At 44.9% G+C, this 16,496-nt stretch overlaps 1 protein-coding gene across 1 annotated transcript in view; it reads left to right on the top strand.

Annotated features, from left to right (window-relative positions):
• Positions 1–13,563, top strand: part of LOC129331689 (lipase member M-like) — a 34,436-nt gene extending 20,873 nt beyond the window's left edge. The window contains exons 7-10 of the mRNA XM_054982121.1: positions 1,287–1,433; positions 5,240–5,311; positions 6,158–6,223; positions 13,144–13,563. Of these exons, the coding sequence (XP_054838096.1) occupies positions 1,287–1,433; positions 5,240–5,311; positions 6,158–6,223; positions 13,144–13,371 (513 nt within the window). The 3' untranslated portion in view covers positions 13,372–13,563. The remainder of the gene's footprint in view (positions 1–1,286; positions 1,434–5,239; positions 5,312–6,157; positions 6,224–13,143) is intronic.
• The last annotated feature ends 2,933 nt before the right edge of the window (positions 13,564–16,496 follow it).

Below are 16,496 nucleotides of genomic sequence, written 5' to 3'. Positions count from 1 at the left end.
ATATAGAGTCCCAAAATGATGAGGCAATTCTTCCTTTAAGCTATAAGAGCTTTAAAAAAGGACTGAGTTACACCATATCCCCATATCTTTTGGACATTACAAATGAAAGATGTAGATGGGCCTTCTCTAGAGCACGATTTGATGCATTCCCCTCTGCAGTTTTGTATGGGAGATTCTCCCGCCTGCCTTTGTAGCAGCAGTGTTGTCCCTGTTCAAATAAAGTGGTCGAAAATATCACACACATACTTTTGCACTGCGAATTCTATCAAGAAGAAAGGATACAATTAATTATCCCACTACTCTATAGATTTAAACCATTAGAGTATTACATGGCTTTTAGTCCCGAAACCCTTCGGGTATATCTTTTAGAGGATAGCCAGAGAACTGTATCTTATGCAGTTGCAAAATTCTGTGTGACAGCACTCCGAAAGCGGTATCATTTGATGAAGGAAACGTCAATTGCTGGGAAGTGAATTTACGAAGTGAGTGAGGTTTTACTGTTAGATATATATACGTATATATATAATTGTATCTTTTATGTATTTACCCATTTTAAGTATTTAAAAACTGTTCTTTTTATCTGTATTTTACTTGGCTGGTCTTGTGACTGTAATAAACCCTTTGATTGATTGATTGATTGATTGATTGATTGATTGATTGATTTCTCCTTTCAAGTAACCTGACAGAGAATGAGCAGAGCTGTAGTAACAGCAAAGTTCTGCTAATAGTTCTCTTAGAGCGGAACTACAAGTGATAAAAGGCACAGATTGGACATTGTCAGCTTCCCTCAAGTTTTGATGGGAAATGTAGGCAGCTTGGCGGAATGTTGGACAAGTGACAGTTGAAAAGTCCATTGGACAGCAGTCAGAGAGCCAAGCTGCAAGATTAGGATGCCTACATTTCCCATCAAAACTTGAGGGAAGCAGACAAGTGTCCAATCTGTGCCTTTTGTCACTTGTAGTCCGGCTCTTAGGGGCAATATAGAGCAGCCTTGATAAGTTAAGGACTCTGAAATAAGGGCTTCCACTTTTCATGTCAGTAGCCAGACAGCTTAATATGTGCAATGGAGGAGTGTGCTAAAAGCTCACCCAAACACCAGGGAGGACAGCCCTCTTGCATGCAGCTGCATACGTGCCCCAGAATATGCCAACATATTGCATCAGAGAAAGAAACCAAATCATTATTTTATGAAAAAAGCCCTTATGACTTGGCCACAAGAATGCATCTCCTGCTGTATTAAATATTTGAATGATGCAGACTGTGAAGAAAATTTCTTTTTTATGCAGATTATATTTGGCACAAAAGAGTTCTCCCTGTTGAGCCCAAGAACCAGAGCACTTGTGGCCCAAAGCTGCCGCCACCAACTACTAGATGTAGTCTGCAAGCAAGTTCTTCTTCTTAATAGTGGATTCAATGAGAAAAATCTAAATGAGGTATTTTTAAATCAAATATGTATTTTTAGTGTGTGAAGGAATGGACTCACAAGCGCCATTCCCTTGGGTCGCAGTCACTCAGAAAAGCCCTGCAGCCATGCAAAGCCTCAGCTTGGAGGCATCACCCTTTGCCTTGGATCTCTTGTGGGCCTCAGGAAATAGCAGCTGGAACAAGGAGGCTTCCTTGACGGATGTGGCTAAACTTGCTGCAGCTTGCTTCCTTTTCATTAACCAAAGAACGACACAGTAACAGCCTAACTAATACAATGCAAATTGTTGCTTATTACTCTGTTTATGAATTAGTAACATGGCTTGATGAAACTGAATTGTGAGTGTCTTCATAAGTTAGCTCTGCATGATTGTTGTAATTATTTTGAACATTGGCTTGAATTGTATTAGTTAGGCTGTTATGGTGTTGTTCTTTTGTTACTGGAACTCTCCCTTGGGCTGTTTCCTTTTCATAGCAAGATACCCAGGCAACATTTTGCCCTACTACTTCCAAGGTTTAAGACATACCATTAGCTCAATTCCTGGCAGGGAATTCATGTCATTGCCAGTTTGAGCCACCACACTGCCTGACCTGCCTGTCCGCCCCTCGGTTGACTTCCCAGGCTGGGGGGTCTCCCTCAGCCTCAGAGTTGGCAGGGGAGGACCACGTGGGTCCTGCTGGCAGAGCTGTGAACTGCTCCAGCCCCTGCTCTCTAGTCACGCCTACCTTCTTCTCCCTGGCTTCCTGGGGAGTCCTCGCTTTATAGCACCCTTCCGCCCCACCTCCACCCTGGAGTAGCCAATCTGCCCCTGTTTCTACCTTTCCCTCCTGTATCCCACCACCATCACCTGTGCTACCTCCCCCAACCAGTCCTGCACCTGCCCATCATGGGGGAGTCCCCTACCTCCCTGAGCCAGCACCCAATGGAGCGTTCCCTCCTGTCCTCCCTTGACCCCACCTCCTATGCTGGGCACCCTGCCCACTGCCTCGCCTGGACTCGGCCTATCCTCAGTGTCTGCGGGGGTTGCCCCACCCTCGCTGGCCCTGATGGCATGTCCTGTGGTGGCAGCTGTCCCACTGCCAGGCTCAGCAAGGCCCAGATCTGCTGCTGTGCTGCTACACAGATCAGCTGTTGGGCAGGCTCTTGCCACCTTGCTGCCTCACTGCTCATCTGGCTCGTGGCATCTTCAAGCCCCCACCACTTGCTTGAATCTCCTGGCCCTGTTCTCCCAGCTCTCTCTGCCTCGTCCCTAGGCCAGGTAAGGGGTTTGTGCCTGGGAGACATGGTGGGCTGGGCCGGTGGGAGCCGGTGGGCTGGCTCTGGACATCCAGATTTTTGTATTTCTTTAGTCAATGTTAACTCACTTAACAGTGGTTTTTCTAGTTCTGGCTGCACAACACATTTGCTTCTAAGCTTCTCCCCTTATATTCCCCAGAGGACTCTCCGATCGGGAGAAAAACAGCTATTAGTGGTCCCTGGTCCGAAGGAGGTCTGCCTGGCCATGATGAGATCCAGGGCTTTCTTGGCCCTGGCTCTTACCTGGTGGAACGCTCTGTCTACTGAGACCAGGGCCTGGCAGGATTTATTGTCTTTCCGCCAGGCCTGTAAGACAGAGTTGTTCCGCCAGGCTCATGGCTAAGGTTGGGCCTCTGCTGGCCTGAGGGAAAAAAAGGAAATTTAAACACCCCCCTGTGAAAAACTTTCTGCCGCAGTATGCAAAATATTATAAGTCTTCCTGATGCTGCCGCCGCACAATACAAAATGTTTAAATTATTCTAAATGTTTTAAGATGTTTTAAAATGTTTTAAATTGTTTTTAAATGTTGTTAGCTGTCCTGAGCCTGCTTGCGGGGAGGGTGGGATATAAATATGAAATAATAAATAAATAAAATAAAATAAGCTAGCAAATCCTCTGGAACTTCTAGAATTTCTGTGCTTCCTACATTTTATTTACCTACATATATATTTATTTAGAGAATTTATATGAAAATTCTCCAGTCCTGTTCAGGGTAGCTTACAACAATAGAACACATCCAAGAGTATGAAGAAACAAAGCATACAACAAAAACCAATCAAAACAAATCTTCATAAAAACCTAATAAAATAATAAAGGTCAATACTTCGTCTTCTACTTCTACTTCTACTTCTACTTCTACTACTACTACTACTACTACATGAATAAAAATCACACAAGCTAAGGAATAATACGTATAAACAGAACGGCATATAATGATATTTTAAAAACTCAGTCCTCTGGCTAGAAAAAGACCATGAAACAGCTATAAAAGATGGAAAAAGCTCAAGCAAAGAGTTCTTGAAGGACACTTTTTAAAATCTTTGATGGGGTTCAGTTGACCCTGGCTGACTCAGTTAAGAGTCAAGGGGTTATACTAGATTCGTCATTTCTGCTTTAGAAGCAAATAAATGTAGCTGCAAAAAAAGCCATCTCCCAATTCAAACTAGCCTTGATGATGGCCCCCTACCTTGGTAGTGACATCAAGACTAGAGATGGGCACGAACAGCAATATGGACAAAAAAAAGCCATGAACAGCCCAATCTGCTGTTTGTGAGCAAGCTGTTCATGAGGCCCCATTTCCCACGAACATGAGTTCATTCTAAGCCCTGTTCATGGCATTCATCAGCCGTTCATAAAGCCAGACAGTCTGGCATCTTCAATCAATTCCCTTGGCAACGTAGACAGGGACTGTCTGAACACTGTGTGAACTCCTTCTGTTGTTACATTGGAGCAAAGAGCAAGGGGGAGGGGGGGGGTCTTCTGTAGCCATGGGAACACCAATCTCATCACTCCAAACCCTGTTAGGCAGTTCTGACCGCCAACCACAGACCTCCTGTATTTCTCTGTGGGACCTCTGGTTATAAAAGGCACTGTGCTTCCAGCTCTGGCTTTCAGTTTTAGCAGACAGTGGAGTGGGAGATAGCTGTTGCTGGCACTTGAGAGAGAGAGGGAGAATACATTGGAGCTTGAATTTTTTCTGTGTGTGGTGGAGTGGGGCTCTACTCCCTCAGGTTCCAGGGCTGCTGCCAGGCTCTGGGGGCCAAGCTATTCTTTATTATTATTACCTTGCCTGCTGCCTGCTCAGGTCAGGTTTCCTGACCAAACTTGGATGATGGCTGGAGGAGTGCCTTCTGAACACTCCCTGCGAATATGGGCTCTCTAAGTCCCAAGGGGGCCGTTCTGGCCCCAATTAACATCCAACCACGAACATGTTCATGAACAGGTCATGATCATTGATGTTTGTGAATCACTGTTCATGGATGGCAATGAACAACGAACATCGTGTTCGGGGTTTTTTTCCTGTTTGTGCCCATCTCTAATCAAGACTAGACTACTGTAATGCACTCCACATAGGTCTCCCCTAAATGCTGACTCAGAGACTGCACTGGTACAAAAGGCTGCAGCACATTTTTTCTCAGGAACTAGGTGGAGTATGCATATCACTTCCACTTTGTAGTCAGTCCATTGTTTTCCCATCAGTTACCGGGCTCAATTCAAGATCATGACACACATCCAAAGCCCTTCATGGCCCCTTCTTCTACATAACTCAGTTAACTACCTCTCTTTATTTCACACTTTCCAGATTAAAGAGGGAAGTCTAAATAAATCCCCTGCTATGTCTACTTTAGCACAGATCAATGAAGATGAGCATTTTACACCTTAGCAACTAATGTTTCACGGCTACATTTGACCTGCACATCTGCATTCCCTCATGAAGCCATGCTGTAAGGACCAAAAGTGTGTTGCTTCTCATCTGTTACAATAGAAAAATGCCTTCTAAATGTAACTTTTTCCTTGCAGAGCCGGACTGATGTGTATATGTCAGGATTTCCAGATTATACTTCTGTGAAAAATTTAATCCACTGGAGCCAGGTAGAGTTACAGAAAGTGTATCTGCTGAACATACCTGACTGTAAAAAATGTATTTATTATTACACAAAAAGTGATATGAACTGACTTACAGAATGTATGGGGTGGTCTTAAGTTTGACCTCTGGATCTCAAGTTAGAAAGATCAGATAATAGGTGATGTGGAAGACCTTTACCTGAGAGTCTGGAGAGCTGCTGCCTGTCTAAAAAGACCTTGCTGGACCACTGCTTGTCTCTGTATAAGACAGCTTCATGTGTTCATGTGACTTTGGTTGTCAAGAGCTGCTGTAGCATAGTGGTTAAGTGGCTGGACTCCAAGTCAGCACTCTGTTGGTTCGACTTCTGCTCCTGCCATGAACTCTGTAAGTGGCCTTGGGTAAGCCACTCCTCCCAGCCCCAGCTCTCCAGCTGTATTCTGGGGATAATAGTCATACTGATTTTGTTCACTGCTCTGTGTGTGGTACTCTGTCCAGAAGGGTAGTATATAAGCACACTCTTGCTGTTATTCTTATTCTTACTATTAAGTACTGAAGTTTGTTCATTGCACTATATAATAAGACTGGCATTGGGGGCAGTGAAAAACCAACGCACTGTTTCTACTGAAATAGCACCTGAAAGGTCCTGTGACTCGCAGGTTTAGTGTGCTAGGTATGACAAGAGTCTGTGCTTAGGAAACATACACATTAGCAAAGAAATGATGAGGAAGAGGTTGAATCCATCATAGTGTTATGAAGTGGCTCAGCATTCCATGTGTCATTACCTCTTTGTTAATTATTTCCAGTTGTCTCACTGATTCATTTTGTGAGAACCAAATATTTATACTCAGTCCTTCTATTCTTTCATTTTCTAGGTAGCTAAAATGGGAAAACCCAGAAAGTTTGACTATGGCTCATGTAACAAAGATATATATAACCAGGTATGAATACAATTGACTTCATCGTTTATGGGCTTTGAAGGGGATAAATAAATGTTGGAGCCCCTAAGTGTATTCTGGGTTTTGTGCTGCTCTGCTATTTGTGGGTCTGCCTGCCAGCTGATGACTGACCTTATCACCCTTAGCCTGCTTGCTGGGGAGAGGGGACTGTGGGATTCCACATGGGCAAAACCTCTGCATGGATCCCTCTGCTACATGGGAGTGAGCATGCCCCAGCAGCCTCTGAGATGCGCTTGCCTCTGCAATACATCACCCCTAAGAACCCTTAAGGGAACAACCAAGTATGGGGAAACTGGGTTCACAGGCTCTGTTGCCCCCCCCCCCAATGCCCAACAGGAATAAATGAATGTTGGGGCCCTTAAATGTATTCTAAGTTTTGTGCTATTCTGCAAATATAACTGCTGTTTCTGTTGGGTTGAACGATTATGGACCATCTGGAGTTCCTGTCCCTCCTTCCTGTGTATTCTGTGTTGCACTTAAATTATTTTAAGGCACATTAATTTTTCTGAAAGTTGTCTGCACCTCTCTCTATTCATAGATTGCTCCCCCCAAATCCATTGTTCCAAAAACATGTAATCTAAAATTGTAGTTCTAGTGTCCAGCATTTCCAAACTCTATTTTCTTGTGGTTTCTATTAGACTGCATCTAGCTATTCTAGCCTACAATGTTTTTCCTAAACAAACATGTTTGAAAACTAAGGACGTATATCTCTATATATGGAAGTAGTACTAATAATTCAGAAAGACAGTTCCTAAGCAAGAAGATCCATTTAATTGACTACCAAAATCTGACAAGAGGATGGGGGGGCAGGTTATAGCTGTGCTGTATAGGTCTGAACAAGGGGAACTCCAAAAGACAGAATGAGTCAGTTAGGATGGAATGATGGAGAGTGGCTTTGGAGCAAAGCATCATTCAGGAGGGAATGATGGGCCATGAGGAGCAATAACAATAGGAATGAGGAAGAAAGAGGTCTGAAGGAAAATTGTCATACATTGCCTGACCCTGAAGTCTGATCCATTGACCAAGTGTTGCAGCAGTGGGATGGCAGAATGTGGTATAAAACGTGAACATAAGTTTACCAATCTGAAAATTGACCTTTTATCTTCTAAATTTGTGAACTTTTCCCTGTGCAAAGATAGTAGCGGAGGAATAGAGATTACCTCATTGAGATTTGCTCTGGAGGCTGTTAATTGTTACAGAAGAGATTACCCTATCTGAATAAATTAATCTGGGAAGGTACTTTGATTTCTCCATATCATGACTTGTTACTATTCTGGAAAGTTGTGAAATATGCTGAAATGTTATTAATGTCTCACTCTTAATGAATTATTTATGCGTACTTTGTGTTTACAACATATATTAAAGGTTTTGTATATTTGGAGTTTATCATATTGGAAATTTTAAGGATTTCGTCAGCACTGTTTCCCAGAACCTGAAAGCAATTTATCCCAAAGACAATGAGGAGACTCACTATGTTTTATAGAGCAAATAAGGAAACAATGGAGCAAGGGAAACAGATGCTGCCACACAGAACAAGAAAAGATATCCTGCTGTAAAAATGTAGCTTCTGGCACACACATATGAGTGTTTGTCATGATCTGGCTGTGCCAGAAAGGCCTAGCAAGGCCTCAAAAGCCTGTTGGCAGTACGAGTCGGCCTGCCTACAATTCCCAGGAGTCCCTGGGCCATTTTGGCGCCCTTTTTGGCCAATCAGAACACAGGGGGCTAGTGCTCTATAAGTCTGGGAGACAAAAAGCCTGCGTTCTTTCTCCCAGAGAGCAGGCCAGAGGAGGTTTCTGCCAGGGAGAGAGGCCCTCATCCAGGTAGGGTGAGAAGACAGGCCTGGCAGACAGAGGGACAGTGATTTTTGTCGCGCTAGGGCCTTTTGTTTATTTTCACTCATCTATTTTTGCTAATGCACCTTGCTTCTTGTTTGCTTGTTTGTTTGATATTAACTGACCTCCTTGTAAATAAACTATTTTGTTTGTTGTTACTCTGCTGGGTCCTCATGCCTGTTTATGGGCCAAGCTACATAGGTCAGAAGGGTTGGGAGGGTACTCTGGGCCTTCCCAAGGGACCCTAAATCCCAGAGTGGTGGCAGCGTAAGGTGGCTCACCCCACCTGAGGCATGACATGGTGGCTGTAGCGATGGGATGGACTAATTTTTGGACCCTGGTAAGGCAGAGTGACATTTGACTTTCAAAAAACCCCCCAAAACCTTTTTTTTTTTTTTTTTGCTTTTGGCTTAAGAAAGCCACATTTGCTGAAGGTGCTTGCAAGACCAAGTAAAGGTCTGATAAAGATGTGGTGAAAGGGGTTTTTGTTTATGTTTTAGCTGTCAGGTCAACCAGATAGTGAGGCTAGAATAGCCTGCTCCTCTGGACTGGGAAGGTGCATGCTCCTCTGGACTGGGAAGACAAAATCAGAGGATGCGCCTGTTCCTAGAAGCAAGACCCAAGCAAGGGCTGCTGGACCCATGTCTGAGAAGGAAGAGACAGCCAGAACAATGGATTCCCTGAGTGAAGAGGTCTTGCGTCTCCAGCTGCAACTTAAGCAGGCAGACCTTGAGCTAGAGAAAATGAAGCTTGAGAACCAAGCTTGCTTAGAGCTGGAAAAAGAGAGAATGAGGCATAAGCTTGAGATGGCAAAGCTTGAAAAGGGTCTGATTCCTCCAGATGCCCCAGTGAAAGAAGACCGTTGGAAGTACCCCTTGTATAAGGAAGGAGAGGACATCAAGGCCTTCCTGCAGAATTTTGAACATGTCTGCATTGACTACAAGGTCCCCCCAGAGCAGTACATGGAAAAGCTGAGACCACACTTGAGTGGTGTCCTGCCTTCAGTGTCTGGCCAGATGGAAGGCAAAGAGAGAACAGATTACAAGCTGTTCAAGCAAAGAGTGAGAGAGAGAGTGGGATTCACCAAGGAAGGGGCCCGAAAGTGCTTCAGAGAGATCAGGCTTGAAGGTAAAGAGTCCTACCCACAGTTAATACACAAGCCTATGACTTGTGGGTGGAAGTTGCAGAAGCCAAAACCCTGGCTGATGTCAAGGCTCTGATGTGCATTGACCGGTTCCTGAATCTTCTTCCCGAGCACATTTGGTGCCCACTTGTGGACAAGAGTCCTTCTACCCTTCAAGAAGCAGGCCAGTGGGCAGAGCGACTGGCTGAAGCCTATGTAGGGCAGAGGTACAGCATTCATTGGGACTGGCATAAGAGGGACTCTCCTAAGTCCCCGCCCCGGTCCAGAAAGCAGCCAGAAGGAAAAAGATAGCCGTCCCAGCAAAAGCAACCTGTTTTCCCGAGTGTTGGTGGGAAGTCACCCACGGTGGAGAAGAAGGTGCCACGGTGCTTTACGTGCAACCAGTTGGGCCACTTTTGGAATAAGTGCCCCAAGGCCAGGACTGACATGCACCACATGATCCCAGAGAGGCCTCAGACTAATTTGCCTGCATTTGATCCAGAGTATATTCCCCAGCGCCACTGGAAGAAGGTCATGGTGGATGGTTGTGAAGTTGCTACTTGGCGAGATACTGCTTCTCTCCTGACTACTGTGCATCGCTCTCTTATCGATCCCAAGTACCTCCTCCTGGGAGAAGAAAGGAGGGTAAGGCGCCTGCATGAAGCAGAAGGTTGCCAATTGCCCAGGTACCGATTACCTATGACTTTGCAACTCGCTGGCCAGGAGCTGTGGCTCTTAGCCGTATCGATGCCAACGCTATTTGCCAAGCCTTGGCAGATATATTTGCAAGGGTGGGTTGGCCCCTAGAGGTTCTCACAGATGCTGGGACCAATTTTCTTTCAGGGGTATGGAGAAGCTGTGGTGCAGCCACGGGGTTCAGCACTTGGTGACTCTCCTCTATCATCATCAATCAAATGGGTTGGTGGAAAGGTTCAATGGGACCCTCCAGGAGATGATTAAGAAGTTTGTAACTGCCTATTCCAACAACTGGGACTTAGCTTTGCCTCAGCTCCTTTTTGCCTACCGGGCAGTTCCACATCCCAGCTTGGGATTCTCCCCGTTTGAACTGGTCTATGGAAGGGAAGTCCGTGGACCTTTGGAATTGGTGAAACGCCACTGGGAGGGTTCCCTACCTTCCCCAGAGACTAATGTTTTGGACTTTGTGGACAAGCTTCAGAACTACCTAAAGGAAGCTTTAACACTAGCCCATAATCAGCTGCACAAAACCCAAGGTAAACAGAAAACCTGGTATGATAATAAGGCCAGGGAGTGGGTTTACCAAGCTGGTGACTTAGTTATGGTGCTGAAGCCTATAAAGAGCAATAAAATGGACGCTTCCTGGGAGGAGCCTTGCCAGATTAAGGACCGCATGGGGGAGGTGAAATATGTAGTCCAGTCACCAGACACAGACCTTCCTCCCCAGGTTTATCATGCAAACTCCTTGAAGCCCTATCATTCTCGGGAAGTTATTGCTTGCCATCTTATCCCAGAGCTGACAGAGGAATTTGGGAGTCCTGAGGACATGTGTGTGGGACTTCCCAGTGATGGCGGGGTTGAAGAGCTCACCTACTCTCCTGTACTGTCTAAGGACCAGCGGGAAGAGGCTAGGCGACTGTGTGGTGAGTTTGCAGATCAATTTTTCTCTCGACCAGGTCACTGCAATTGCAAAACATTCCATCTTCACAGGAGATGAGCCACCATAGCTGAAAGAGCTTGCAGAGTTCCCCAAACCCAGCAGCAAACCATCGAGAGGGAGCTAGAAGAGATGCTGACAGCAGGAATCATCAGGCCTTCTGAAAGTGCCTGGGCATCACCGGTGGTGTTTGTGACTAAACTGAATGGGGAGATCCAGTTTTGTGTTGACTAATGGAAACTAAACAAGATAATAAGGCCTGATCGATATCCAATGCCTCGCATCGACGACCTGCTTGACCAGTTGGCTCCAGCAAGGTACATCACCTTGGACCTCACCCGAGATTACTGGCAGCTGGAGCTTGATGAGCAGGCCAAGGAACTGTCTGCCTTTGTGACTCACAAAGGGCTGTATGAATTTAATGTACTTCCATTTGGGCTCAGAAATGCCCCAGCAACCTTCTAGAGGGCTATTAATAAACTTTTGAGAGGGCTGGAAGGGTTTGCTGTGGCCTATTTGGATGACATGGCTGTGTTCTCTCAAACCTCGGAGCAGCATTTGGAGCATCTTCGCCAGGTGCTGGAGAGAATCACGGAAACTGGATTTACCTTAAAGGCAAAAAAGTGTCAGATAGGTTTGAACCAAGTAACTTATTTGGGACACAAGGTAGGGGCGGGTACTGTCTCTCCTGGGCAAGCCAAGGTTGAGGCTATCCGGGATTGGCCAGTTCCTAAGACCAAGGCTCAGGTCCGGCCTTTCCTTGGGTTGGCTGGCCACTACCGAAAGTTTGTCCCTGACTACAGCAAACTGGCCTTGCCACTAACTGATCTCCTTGGCAAGAAAAAGCCAGAGAAACTGCAATGGACAGAGGCATGCCAACACACCTTTGACAGTCTGAAGAACTTGCTGGTGACAGGACCAGTTTTGAGGGCTCCAGACTTTGACAAACCCTTTGTCACCACTGATGCTTCTGATCCTAGTGTGGAGGCCGTTTTGTCGTAGGAGGGGCCAGATCAGGAGCCACATCCAGTTGCTTTCCTGAGTAAGAAGCTCACTGAGAGGGAAAGTGGCTGGGGAATCCCTGAGAAGGAGTGTTATGCTATTGTTTATGCCTTGGGGAAATTCAGGTCATACTTATGGGGCCAACATTTCCTGCTTCAAACAGATCACTCTCCCCTACAGTGGCTTCAGATGGCCAAATTAACCAATCCAAAACTCCTGCAGTGGAGCCTGGCCATGTAGGACTTTAACTTCAGAGTAGAGCACATTGCAGGTTCTGGGAACAAGGTTGCAGATGCCTTGTCCAGGAGGGCCTCCCAGAATGAGTAATTGGATGTGGTTCAGTTGTTATCACCTGTTGATGGAAAATGTTAATGTTGATTTGTAAAATGTTAATGTTGATTTAAAGGTTAGCAGAGCACAGCCCAGATCCCTGGTTGCAGACTGCATCAATGGGGATCCGGATGGCTGGACCCCATGATTTGGTCTGGTGGGGTGTGTGTGTGATGATCTGGCTGTGCCAGGAAGGCCTAGCAAGGCCTCAAAAGCCTGTTGGCAGTGTGAGTCAGCCTGCCTACAATTCCCAGGAGCCCCTGGGCTGTTTTGGTGCCCTTTTTGGCCAATCAGAACACAGGGAGCTAGTGCTATATAAGTCTGGGAGGAAAAAAAAGCCTACATTCTTTCTCCCAGGGAGCAGGCAAGAGGAGGTTTCTGCCAGGGAGAGAGGCCCTCATCCAGGTAGGGTGAGAAGACAGGCCTGGCAGACAGAGGGACAGTGAGTTCAGTCACGCTAGGGCCTTTTGTTTATTTTGCTTTCACCCATCTATTTTTGCTAATGCACCTTGCTTCTTGTTTGCTTGTTTGTTTGATATTAACAGACCTCCTTGTAAATAAACTATTTTGTTGTTGTTACTCTGCTGGTTCCTCATGCCTGTTTATTGGCCAAGCTACGGAGGTCAGAAGGGTTGGGAGGGTACTCTGGGCCTTCTCAAGGGACTCTAAATCCCAGAGTAGTGGCAGCGTAAGGTGGCTCACCCCCCCCCCGAGGTATGACAGTGTCTCTAAGTCATGTCTTGTACTCTCTATAGTCTTACTTTGATGCAGTTTCACCTAAAGAGAAACTTCCGCATTTTTTCCAAATAGTTTGGAAGGAATCATTTGGGGAATGTATGGAAGTTCCCTGAGACATTTTGCTGATTACTTCAAATCCTTTCTGGCTTTCTGAGAAATTCCACACAGAAGATTCACCTTGGATAGTATTGTCTCCAGTTCATTCTTATATTATTTTCTTACACTATTTATCATTTCCCAGACTACTCCTCCCTTGTACAAGATTGAAGAGGTCACTGTCCCAGTAGCAATATGGAGTGGAGGACAAGACTGGGTTTGCCAGTCAAAGGAAATAGAAGAGTTAAATTCTCGGCTGAAAAATGTTATTCTTTACAAGAATTTTCCTGACTGGAACCACTGGGATTTCATTTGGGGCCTTGATGCCCCACAGCGACTGTACATGGAAATCCTGCGTTTGATGGAGAAATAACTGAAATAATTTGAAATTGTGAACTCAGTTTTGTTGTTTCTTCCTTGTTTTTTTTCAAAATGGCAGTGTGGTGTTTCACCTCCTTTTCATTTAAAAAATTAAGATTATTTAATGCGGAAAGAGCTGTCATGATTAGAACACTAATTCTCTGTCTTTCCAGGCTCTAGTTGCAAAATAAATCACATAAATTAAGATGTGCTGTGTTCTCCATTATTTTCTGATGTATATTTGCTTCATGAGTACATTTTATTACGTTTTAGTTGTAAAAAAAATTAAAGGATGTTTTTGGAACTATTTCCAAGAAGTTCTAGAAAGTAATGTTCCTGGGGTTTTGTGGAAAATCCTCATCCCACTGTTAAAAATGATGGGGGGGGGGTATACTTCAGGAAACAAGATTAGGTGGGTGTTTAATTGCTCAGGACTAAATCTACATTAAAGAGGCTTGAGGGTTGAAGTAGCGAGACAGTCTTTGCCATCCTACATAGCTAAACAGTTAACTGTCCTCGCAAACCAGTGGCTTGTGCCTCATTTGAGTTCAAAGTGATTACTACAACAACGGCCTGTGACCACATCAGAAATGGTTGTGCTGTCACTGCTGTGTTTCCTATCACATCACAATCACGTCTTTGCTTTGCCAAGTGAAGGTATTGGATGTCTACATTCTTAACAGTAAAATCAAAGGGTTAGATCCCTTATGCAAGCAGAAGTGCTAGGCTCCTTGCAGTCTCCTTGCATTAAGTGAAAGCCATTTTATCCCTATTGTCTGTTCTGTGTGATCATGAAATAGCACAAGGTATTTCTTCTGGTACAATAGTCAGGATGTAATAATATACTACTGGTTTCAATTACCCCACCTTTCCTCAACCCAGTGGTTGCCCTGGGGTAGGGTTGTCAGGTCTCCTTAGCTTCCCAGTGGGAGTGGGGAGACCTGGGTCTTACCTTCTTCTTCCCCTCTTCTCCCCATGGCTGCACGATGATGCCAGTTCCAGTAATGTCATTTCCGGTGATGTCACCATGCAGGTGCAGGAGTTCACGTGCACTTTATAGCGGGCCAATTTGTGCCTCAAATGGGCCCAATTTGGCCTGTTTGGGGCCCAAATCAGCTTGTGGTCGCATGATAATATCAGTGACACTGTTGCGCTGCATTGGGAGTGAGCCCAGGAGGCCAGTTCCCATACCTTCCTCCCTCGCCAATCTGGTAAGTGGAGGTGGGGAGTGGGGAGTGGGGGGTGAAAGCAGGGGATTCTCCACCCCACCGGGGGAATGGGATCCTTACCCTGGGGTCACTTAGCATGACTGGAATGCTCTGGTTTGCCAGAAATTTCAAAACTAAGTTGAATGTAAACATATTGTACTGCACATTTCATTGCTCCATATGCACTTTATTGTTTTCTTTTATATTATATTAGAGCAATCTGCTCAAAAAAACCTTCATTGGCTAGGGATGAGGGTACTAATTGCAGGCCCTTCTCCAATTTACCTTTCTAGGAAAGGTGATAGAGTGTGTGGTGGAGGAACAGCTCCAGGGCTTTCTGGATGACATATCTGCCCTTGACCCATTTCAGTCTGGTTTCTGCCCAGGGTTTGGTACTGAAAGAGGTTTAGTTGCACTGATGGATGATATTTGTTTAAATTTGGACAGGGGACGGGTAATACTACTAGACCTTTAACATAGTTGACCTCTCCATTCTCATCCACTGGCTTGAATATGGATTGGTGTTCACGCTTTTTTGTCTGACTGGATACCAAGAGTCTCCACAAGAAGTGCAGAATCAACTCAGTAGGATTTGTTTTGTGGAGTGCCACAGGATTCTAATCTATTAACTGTGCTCTTTTCACATTTGTTTTTTGTTTGTTTCAACTTATAGCCTGCCCTCTCCACAAGCAGGCTTAGGGTGGGTTACAACAATGTCAAATGTTATACAAAGAATAATATAAATTGCAGCATAAAATTACATCAAAGCAATAATCTACAATATAAATAAGCTATTAAATACAACCAGCTGAAGGTGTCTGCTAACATATCTAAATAACATGGCTGGAAAGAAGACAAACAATGCATAAATATATTTGCCAAAGAAATCTAGGGCAAGCAGGGCAGAGCAAGGGAGGCCAGGAAGGACAGATCGCCCCGGCCATTGGCCCAATGGAATATCTCCATTTTACAGACCCTGCAGAACTGCAGTAAGTTTCAAAGGGGCTGGATCTCCGCTGGGAGCATGTTACACCAGGCTGGTGCCAGAACTGAAAAAGCTCTGGCCCTGGATGAGGCTCAGCTCTGTTTGTCATTATCAAAGCCTCCAGATGAGTTTGTCTTGGTTTTGAAATGATGCTTCAAGGCTGTGGGCAGGTGCCTAAAGAAGAACAAGCTGAATCTGAATCCAGAGGTCATGATGAATTGAAAGACTGATATTCTAGAGGTTCTGAATTCACTTGTCCTTGATGGAGTGAAGTTGGCTTTTTCAGAGCAGGTCAAGAGCTTGGAAGTGTTCATGGACCCTACCTTGTTCTTTAAAAAAGCAGTTTGGCATGGTGACCATGAGTGGCTTCTATCAGCTGTATCTGGTTCACTGACTCATTGCCTAGATGTAGCCAATTTGGCCACACTGATTCATGTTTCTATGACTTGATGGTTCCATAACTGCAAGATGGTGTACAAGAGGAAAGATTGGGTAAAAATATTTTAATAAAACAAACTGTGTTGCTGCAGCCTTTGCACTGCTGCTTAAGCAAGCAGAATTTCTCTTTGCATATTTTCCTTTCCACTTACACATTGCTAGATCCAGCCCAAAGATAGAGAGACATGGCCACACCCTCAAGGGCAGGGTGAGAAATGATAAAGATTATATCTTTCTCCTGGCCCAGTGGCTGCCCTGAGGACCTGATCATGTGTTATTCTAGCCTGCCATATGCTGCATTGAGGTATATTTTTTTGCAGAAACTTAGTACTCAGATTAAGGAGGTAATCCTTTATCTCAGTGCCTTATCTAACTGTGTGAAACATGCTTATTTCAAGATTCAAAGAACTGTGTAAGTGCAAGAGAAATTGGGAGCACATGAGGAAAGGGTACAGTGCAGTTTTATTCAGCCACATCACATATAAAAGTATATATAGCCCAAACTTA

This window comes from Eublepharis macularius, chromosome 6 (genome assembly GCF_028583425.1).
Source record: "Eublepharis macularius isolate TG4126 chromosome 6, MPM_Emac_v1.0, whole genome shotgun sequence".
Classification (NCBI taxonomy): domain Eukaryota; kingdom Metazoa; phylum Chordata; class Lepidosauria; order Squamata; family Eublepharidae; genus Eublepharis; species Eublepharis macularius.
This window is presented reverse-complemented; position numbering and strand designations above follow the sequence as displayed.